At 39.9% G+C, this 10,179-nt stretch overlaps 2 protein-coding genes across 2 annotated transcripts; both read left to right on the top strand.

The window, feature by feature from the left end:
* Positions 1–3,619: 3,619 nt before the first annotated feature.
* LOC142348116 (uncharacterized) lies at positions 3,620–5,305 on the top strand. Its single transcript, XM_075399282.1, has one exon. It carries the CDS (start codon positions 3,620–3,622, stop codon positions 5,303–5,305), a length of 1,686 nt encoding a protein of 561 aa, XP_075255397.1.
* Positions 5,306–5,548: 243 nt separating this feature from the next.
* On the top strand, positions 5,549–6,388 carry LOC142348117 (uncharacterized). Its single transcript, XM_075399283.1, has one exon. The coding sequence runs from the start codon at positions 5,549–5,551 to the stop codon at positions 6,386–6,388; it is 840 nt and encodes a 279-aa protein (XP_075255398.1).
* The last annotated feature ends 3,791 nt before the right edge of the window (positions 6,389–10,179 follow it).

The following is a 10,179-nucleotide window of genomic DNA, read 5'->3' on the forward strand; positions in this document are numbered from 1 at the left end:
TTGTCGTTTGATGTAGTGGTATCAACATCGCGTCTTATGGTGATTGGTCCGATGTTTGGCTCTTTGTAGTTAACTTCAATTGCTTCTCGGGATTTTGTCGAGTCCTCATCACCATTGCTTTTTCCTTGCTCTGCTCTTATGTGATGGTCAACATTATTGTTTGGAAAACTCGCTATCATATATGACGAAGTGCATTCTGTGTTTGACTCATCATTAAGCTGTAATGTTCTCTCGCGTTGTATCTGAATTGATATTGTTTCCTATCAATTGATTACTTTGTTCTATGTCATCGTCATCTTTCTGTCCTTTTTGGGGATTTCTGCTGCTTTGTTGTTGTTTTTCTGAAGCGGGGAGAGTAGTTACTTTGTCTGTGCTGCTCTCTGCTTTTGATTTGTTTCTCAAATTGTATGTCTTTTGTTGTGGATTGTAATAGGGTTTATGGGTTGTTGAGGGTTCGTCATTTTGACTGTTATTTAGCTGTGGTTGTGCTCTTTTTGGCGGAGTCTGTAGTAACTTCTCTTGAATGGTCTTTGCAATATTTTTTCCACTTCACGATAACTATACTTCGATCTGCTGATTTCTCCATTATTTATTTCAATTCATTTTTTGTGAGGTTGTATTTATAAAGGTCGTCGCTGAGTTTGTCTAACTGCAGCTTTTGCGGAGAAAGAGACTCATAGGAAAAATTGATGCCCTCTAAATTTTCCTCTTGATTCATTGCCTCAAGATAGTTGACATTGACTGTCAATTCTGCTTCTCTCCTCTGCAGCTGTTGTTGTATAGCCTTTTTCTTATTATTGGCGCTGGGCATATTGATACAGGTGATTATTGCAACAGTTTTGAACTTTGTTCTTGTTTGATCTATCAGTTTGTCAATTTTGGTTTTTGTTAAGTTTTTTTAACTACTGAATAAATCAAGTATTATCAAAAGCAACTTCAATTGGCAGGAGTAAGAGTATTCAGTTTGTTTGCTACAGTAAAACAGCTGCTCTAGACGCTTTTTTTCTTGGGGCAAGACTGTTCTCGGGCAAGACGATATGATTGCTTTTATACGGAAGCTACAGATTTAAGTGTTTTTACCTTTTCGATACAAAACTCCTATGTTCTGAAATTTGAGCAAAAAAGCAATCAGACCTGTTTTTTGTGAAGTGTGGTGTGGTCTGATTTTCTTTTAACCTAAACTTTGTTTGGTCTGTTGAATAAATGTGTGTATATGTGTATGAACACTATCTACTCCAGAGTTGAAAACAATGTACACGCTTCCTGAAAACTAAAAAACGTTAGTGAACGCTAATCTCATCTAGGAATATGGAATATTCTGTTGCAAATCGAAAAAGTTAAAAGCTTGTTTGTTTTTTTTCAACAGTAGCGTGGACAAAGTTTTCTTATAGTAGATACCAGGTATATAAATATGATATTAGTATATAAATATGATATTAGTATCTATTTTATAGGTATACAGTTATAAAAATGTTACTTCGGATGAAGACCCTTTGATTTTTTTGTTAACTTTGTTCTTCGTTAGAATTTGAAAATGAAATTAGGACTATTTGGTTGCTGAGAGACAATCTTCTGTAGACGTCATTTCTTTTTACACATTTTTGTACTTGCCTATTTTCCTTTCTTTTTTCTTTTTTTCTCAACTCTCTATCTTTTTTGTTCTGGTTCTCCGTTATTGTCGCTAAGTGACGGCTCATTTCCAAAGGGTTCAGCAAAATACTACAAAAATTTTGAATTATAGGAACAATGGAAATAGTATTGAGAAAATTTTTTAAAGTACTCCCTGATTTTGTTAACTTTTTTTTCAGTGTTTCAATTTCAGAAGTTTGGTTGCTTTCAATGTGTTTGTCGTTAAAAAGGGTCACCAATGTTTACCACTTATTCACAAGAGATTTCCAGATTACAATGAATTGCTAGTTTGCACAGGTGGGTAAAACATAAAACCCGCAAATTTTACGAATCAAAACAAATCAGAAGTCATCAATCAATCAAAACAAATTAAGGAAATCAAGCTTGTGCTTGAACACAATAGATCATCAGAAGAAATCAGCACCTTGTTTACATTCCACTCAACAGAAGCATCTAATGATCCCAGAAGCGTAAGGCAACTTCCCTTTGTCCTAATGTTACGATTTACTGTAGATTTTGATACAATGACCTTCAATGCAATCCGAGCAAGATGAGGAAAACAATGATAATTAACCACGTGCTGAAACCAAATACTCATAATTTCAAACGATATTATCACATTCACTTGGTCTTTTCAAGCTTGAGATTCTTAAGCATAAAGCGTTATAATAAAGCATTTCTAAGCAAGTGATTCAATTAATGTTGCACCGCAACATTTGGTCCGCCGACAAATAGGTTAAGGATAAAATAGTCAAAGCATTAGGCACCAAAAGCATTAACTCTCTCAAAAAATTTAGCAAAAAATCTAAAAGGGGAAACTTAAAGGGGAAGTTAAAAGCTGACCCCCCACTAGATAACACATCCCCCCTCATGTTATACAAGTTGATTAACTTGTATAACAAGGTTGATTAACCTAATTCTGAGACCCGGTAAAGTTATCTAGTGGGAGAACTATATCTCAAGGGTTAAAAAAACTTTTTTGTGAAACTTCGGGGAAAACAATCTCTTTATCAGTTCTCGCGGAGGACTCGAAATTTTTAGTTTAGGTTTGCTCCCCCGAAGTAATAGCACTACGTTCGCTCGCAAAAATTGGCCGCATTTTTTGAAGGCGGGATTAAGTGAAACCCGATTTCCCATTTTTTGCGTTCTTTTAGTGTGTTTTTAGCTTTCAGCACAGCAAAATCCACGAAAAAGACAACGAAACTAATACGAATAAAGACCAGCATCAAAGACACGAAAAAAACGCCCTCAAAGACAACAGCAAGTCAAAATGTCCAATCTTGAAAAGCAGAAACAGTCGCGGGGATCACACCGCAGCGTTGCTACAAGGTTTAACAATGAGGCTGAAAATATCATGTCAAAAGATCTAGACACCATTTCAGAAGCAGACATCAGCAGGCGCAATCAGGTAGCGACACTTTTCACCCGAAAGCAGAATTTTCTGGTTACTTTGAACCAAGAACTTCAACAGAACTTGACGGAGGCGGAAGCTCTGGACAATGACATTCTGGAGTCCGAGGAAGTTGATGACAAGTTGACACAGAACATTGATGCAATCAAACGTTTCACGAAACGTTTTGAGGGACCTTCAACAGCAGCAGATACTTCAACGCCATCTACTTCAACGCTCTCCGATGCTATGAGGAATTCAGCCAACATCAAGTTACCAAAACTCAATCTGCCAATTTTTTCGGGTAATTGAATGGAATGGACTTCGTTCTTTGATTTGTTCAAAGGAGCAGTCATCGACAACAGTTCTCTTCAAGGAAGTCAGAAGTTGCAGTATCTGAAAGCATCTGTAAAAGGTGATGCCGCCAAACTGCTTGCCTCGATACCAGTTACCGATCACAACTTCGACATTGCTATGAATACTCGGATAAACAGATATGAGAACAAGAGGATCATCATTCGCACACACCTGCATTCAATTGTTTCGTATCGATCACTGACAACCGATAATGCCAGAGATTTAAGAAATTTAATTTAAGCAATGGACGAACATCGACTTGCCTTGCAGAATTTGGGAGAATCAGTCAACAGTCAAGACATCTTTTTTGTTTACTTGATCAGTGAGAAGCTGCCTACAGAGACAAGAAAACAATGGGAGCTGTGTTCAAAAGGCAAGGAACCTCAAAGGTATGCAGGGCTCAGACTTTTCTTAGAGGAACGCGCACAAGCACTCGAGGCAACAGCGCCAAATGGAGTAGTAGCGACAAAAACTCAAATGAACGGGAACCAACGACATTTGCACACATATTTGGCGACTTCCGGGCAACAATGCGAATGTTGTGAAGAAATATACAAAATTTTCAAATGCGGAAAGTTCAAGAAACTTTCAGTAAGGGAACGTGCAGAGCTGATAAAGTTTAGAAAACTCTGTTTCAATTGTCTGCGACTTGGACACAGATCAGAAGATTGTGATGGATCGAAATGCAAGCAATGTGGTAGAAAGCATCGTACTCTTCTTCATCGTGAAAACATTCACAACAGAAACACCAATCAACAAACAACTAGTGGAACAACCAGCACTCAAGCAAATGACAAACAGAAGAACAACGCTATAACAACAACAGCAATTGCAAAAGCTAAGGATGAAAACAATTTCACAGGAGCTATGACTCAACGAACTTCAGAAGAAGTCTTTCTTCAAATCGCAATTGTTGCCGTTAATGTTCACGGCGAGACAATTCTACTTAGGGCACTTCTAGACTCAGCTTCACAAAACAACCTTATAACTGAATCAGCAGTACAAAGGTTACAATTGAAGAAGAAAAGCAGCAACACAAAAGTTTTTGGACTAGGTGGGACGGTTCAAGACAACAAAGGTCGCGTGGACCTTCCTATCTCATCAAGGAACAGATCGTCCACTGTCAATATTAGTGCGTCAGTTTTGACAAAAATGACTGATAATCTGCCATCACGGTTCATTGACACCAGCCAATGGGAAACAGTAAAGGAGTTGGAGCTTGCTGACCCAGACTTCAACAAGCCGTCATCAATTGACCTCTTGATCGGAGCATCTCATTATGAAGATATAATGATTGGCAACAATCGACTAAAGGAGCCTAACTGTGGAATAACATATAGGCTGTCAATGTTCGGTTGGGTCGTTATTGGAAGGGAACAGACAGACAAAACCTATACAAACGATCTGCAGACTTTCTTTGTTTCTTCAAAGCCAGAAAATTTGCAGCGTTTTTGGGAAATAGAAGAAGTTCCAGCTGCGCAGCTTTGGACAGCCGAAGAAAAACGCTGCGATGATCACTTCAAGGAAACAACTAGAAGAAGCCCTGAAGGTCGCGTCATAGTGAAACTTCCCTTCAAGAAAGAGACAAAAGCATTGGGAGATTCACTTCAACAAGCCAAAAAACGACTCCGCAGTCTTCTATTCAGATTGGAAAGACAACCCGACCTTTATAAGAGATACGCAGAATTCATTGGAGAGTTCTTTCATCTCGGACACATGGAGAAAGTTCCAACATCAGAACTTGTCAAGCCTGTCGAAAACTGCTACTATCTTTGTCATCATTGTGTGTTCAAGGAGTCAAGCACTGAGGGTCGTTTCCGACGGTTCCGCAAAGACGACAACAGAGTATCTCTCAACGACAGACTCATGGTCGGACCAAAAATTCAGAAAGACCTTTTCAGCATTCTTGTTCGATTTCGACTACACTAAGTAGCACTTTCTGCTGATACTGCAAAAATATATAGGCAAGTGGAATTCGACAAGGAAGACAAAGATTATCACCAATTATTCCGATTATTGTGGAAAGATCCAAATTCAGAGGCGATTGAAACTTATCGCGCGACTCGGGTAACATACGGCATTGCGTCTTCGTCTTTTCATTCAATTCGACCACTACAGGTTCTTGCCGAAGAAACAACAAACACTAAACTTCGTTTGTCACTAACAACTGATATGTATGTGGATGACCTACTTACAGGATGCGAAGATTCAGAAGCCGCAGAGAAGCTTCAGGACGCCATTATTACGCTTCTTGCTTCAGCAGGTTTTGATATACGGAAATGGGTATCTAGCGACTCAAAACTTGTATCAAGACTAGTTGCCACTTTCAGAGAAACGGAAGACGAGAAGATAATTGAAAGCGAAGACTATGCCATTAAGACGCTTGGGATAAGGTGGAATCCAAATCCTGATCAATTTGGTTTCACAGTAGAACTTGACAAGGGAGCTCCGTTTACTAAACGGCAAATCCTCTCAGAAGTTTCACGTTTATTTGACCCACTTGGATGGCTATCACCAACAACTATTCAACATAAATCCTTTGTTCAACTGTTGTGGATGGACAAACTTAGCTGGGATCAACCTTTAGCGGACCCAATTCTACAGCAGTACCTGCGACTTCAAGCACAACTGAAGGATCTTGAAAAAATAAGTCTTCAACGGAAGGTTCTCAAGCCAGCCACGAAATCAGATTTGCAGTTGCACGTCTTTTGCGACGCTTCTACTACAGCTTATGCTGCTGTCGTTTTCATCAGACAGGAGACAGACAATTTCGTTGAAACAAAAATGCTTACAGCAAAGACGAGAGTTGTACCAATTAAATCAGTTTGTGTGCCAAGGTTGGAACTTTGTGCTGCCCTGCTAGGAGCTAAGCTTGTTGAGGCTGTGACAAATGCTATTAGCGATGAACGGTTTCCAACTCCAAGGTTTTTGCGTGGTCAGATTCTACGGTTACAATTGCCTGGCTACAAGAGTATCCGAGGAAATGGAAAACATCTGTCGCCAACCGAGTAGCGAAATTACAAGAAATTATTCCAGCTATTAGTTGGAAATATGTTCCAACAGAAGAAAATCCAGCGGATTGTGCTTCAAGAGGATTAGCAGCAGCTGATTTATTGGACCATAAGTTTTAGTGGAATGGACCAGAGTGGTTGCGGCAACCTGAAAGCGCCTGGCTTTCACTTGACATTTTGTCACCTGCAGGAGAAGAGACCGAAAAAGAAGTAGAAGTACAATCTGAAAACGTGACAATGATTTCATCAAAAGAAGATAATGCAATTTTATTGATGATAAGTCGGCATTTCTCAATACACAAATTTACAAGGATATTTACGTATGCCCAAAGGTTCATCAGCAGTATTAAGAGAAGAATTCAATCTTCAAAAGTGAAACAGCGGACAACAAAAATGTCGGAAAGCTTAAAAGCATGCTCTTCAACGCCAAAGGTAAGGACTGATGGCAATGAGTCTACGTCTCAACCCATGATCCAGACTTATAATTCAGTCTCCTTACAAGGGAAAGATTTATACGAAGGAAGACTTCAACTGTACAGCTTCATACAGCGAAACTTTCTTCATGAATACAAGATCATCAGGAATCAGCCCACTGAAGATGCAAGCAATAGCAGCAGAGATGCGACACAACAAGACATTCAGCAACGTAACAAATTCACTGGACCAGAGGGGTTTGGTGGTTTAGGTAGGGCCGGGGGCCCAGGTAGTCTTGTCAGCACCGGGGCGCAGGTGAAAATGCGAGCTCAGTTTCTACTGCCAATTCCTTAGGTACAGGTAGGGCCGGGGGTCCAGGTAGTCATGTCAGCGCCGGGGGCGGAGGTGAAAATGCGAGCTCAGTTTCTACTGCCAATTCCTTAGGTACAGGTAAGGCCGGGGGCCCAGGTAGTCTTTTCAGCACCGGGGGCGCGGGTGAAAATGCGAGCTCAATTTCTACTCCCAATTCCTTAGGTACAGGTAGGGCCGGGGACTCAGGTAGTCTTTTCAGCACCGGGGGCGCAGGTGAAAATGCGAGCTCAATTTCTACTGCCAATTCCTTAGGTACAGGTAGGGACAGGGGTCTAGGTAGTCATGTCAGCGCCGGGGGCGCATGTGAAAATGCGAGCTCAGTACGAATTCCTTAGTTATAGGTAGGGCCGGGGGCCCAGGATGTCTTGTCAGCGTAGATGGTGTCGGGGTCTCAAAGGATGATGTCAGCCATGGTATAGGTTGGGCCGGGGGCCCTGGGGATCAGCTGTACATCGTGTCTACCGGGAATACAGACAATTCTAGCGAAACAGTACATCAATTCAACAAAGATGAAACCAGAAAAAAAAATGTTTTGTCAACGCCTATGGAGCAGCCACTAAGGGGAGACACAGAAGACAAAAATTTCCTAGAAGCAGCAGTCTCAACAGCCTTTCACCATTTTTTGATGAAGAAAATATAGTGATTCCAGTTGGGGGACGCCTAGCCAATTCACCTTACACAATAGACCGAAAATTTCTAGTTCTTATTCCAAGAAAATCACCAATCATTGAAATGCTTATTCAAGAAGCACACGAGAAAAATCTTCACGGAGGACCACAATTGACGTTATACACGCTTCGACGAACTATTTGGATACCTGGAGGGCTTTCTGTAGTGAAGGGTGTCTTATACAAATGCAAGCCATGTATCCGATTTGATGCCAAATTGTTACAGCCTCAGATGGGAGATCTACCTCGAGAACGAGTAGTGCCGTCATTTGCGTTCAGTCACTGCGGACTCGACTATTGTGGACCGTTCTACACAAAAAATGGAACTCGAACGCTTTTGAAAACATACGTTGCAATTTTCATTTGCTTCAGTACGAAGGCAGTTCACATAGAGCCAGTTATGTCTCTGACCAAGGACGACTGTCTTGCAGCCATTAAACGATTTGTATCTCGTCAAAGTATTCCTGATGAAATATACAGCGACAACTCAACAACTTTCATTGGGACCAAGGGAGAGTTGGAGTATCGACAAGTCTTAGCTACGCACTAGTTTGAAGATTTGATATCAACGTTCGGCAAGGAGAACAATATTACTTGGCTTACTATACCGCCGAGAACACCAAATTTTGGAGGACTATGGGAGGCCGTTGTCAAATCTTTGAAACGCCACATGTACCGCAGCATTGGAGGAACAAAATTGTTTTTTGAAGACTTCACAACACTGTTGACACAAATTGAAGCAATCTTAAATTCAAGGCCTATTACGTCCGTTTCAAATGATCTCAATGATGCCTTCGCACTTACACCAGGACACTTTTTGATAGGACGACCAATCACAGCATTGCCTGAACCAAAAACAACAGGAAAAGAAACAATTTCATTGACACGACAGAAGAAGAGGATGGACAATCTTATCAGAGACTTTTGGAAGAAGTGGTCAACAGAATATTTGTCAAATTTTCAACAACGGAAAAAATGGCAAACGGGACAACCAAATATTGACATCAATGATGTAGTAATAATCAAGGAAGAGAACACACCACCCACTCTGTGGCCAATGGGACGAATAACAAAGGTCTTTGATGGAAATGATAATATAGTTCGAGTTGTTGAACTGAAGACATCATCTGGACTATTTATACGACCAGTCAAAAAGCTTGTCTTGTTAATGAAAGAGGATATTGACATGCCGTCATTAAGATCTGACAAAGAAAATGACACAGATGAAGAATGAGCAACAGAGAATACAGACGAGGAATGACAGCAAGAAAATGTAAATTACAATTGTACAAAACTGGCAGACAAGAACTCATTGAATTTAAGAAAGTATCGATAAACTTGTGATGGGTTGCTGAGAAAAACTATTTACCACATTTGACCACTTAACCGGAAAGCCAGTTTCAATGATATATTAATAAAGTTGAACCAGTTCAAGGAGGCCAGTATGTTACGATTTACAGTAGATTTTGATACAATGACCTTCAATGCAATCCGAGCAAGATGAGGAAAACAATGATAATTAACCACGTGCTGAAACCGAATATTCATAATTTCAAACGATATTATCACATTCAGCTAGAGATTCTTAAGCATAAAGCGTTATAATAAAGCATTTCTAAGCAAGTGATTCAATTAATGTTGCACCGCAACACCTAATTTGCAAAACAGTCGGGGTTAATACAGTTTAGGTATTTAGGATATCATTGCACTGTGAGATGAAGCAGACGAAAAAGATGAGTTGTCGAGTAAAGCGTTCCCATCGTCGACATTGGATTGCTCTAGGAAAATTAATTGTTTTTATAGTTGGAAAGCTATGAGCTCAGTGGAGCTATATTGCGGTTTTGTGCGACTCGAAGATGAGCATGTGTTTTCATAATTTTTTTTGCCGGAAGTACTGTTTCTTCAGACGGCGTTTTCACCTAAAAGCGAAAGTGAGTGAACTTGTCGTGTGACATAATTTTTTCTGAGCGAGAGAAGTTCATTTTTTCATGCGCTGCGTTGAAAGAAATAATTCCTTAATTTGAAAAGTGCTTTTGAGAATATGGCACATTAAGATGAACGCTTTTTCGTCCAATTGGCTCATTTTTTTCTTGTAGTTTGGTTTCTTTGTAGAATTAGTTCATGACTGACGCTGCATCGATATCTAACACTCTGGACATTTTAGTATTGTTTGCCAGCCTAACGTGCCCAATTAAGTACAAAATGTTATTTGTAATCGAACATTGTACACAAAATATTGCAATTTTAGCGGGTGTTTTGTCCAATTTTTGTTAGTTTGTTCGCATTTTGGATTTCAGTTTTTAAATTTTGTTTGCTTGCTGCTGATCTCATTTCACAT

Source organism: Convolutriloba macropyga, chromosome 10 (assembly GCF_964194025.1).
Source record: "Convolutriloba macropyga chromosome 10, txConMacr16.3, whole genome shotgun sequence".
Lineage (NCBI taxonomy): Eukaryota > Metazoa > Xenacoelomorpha > Acoela > Convolutidae > Convolutriloba > Convolutriloba macropyga.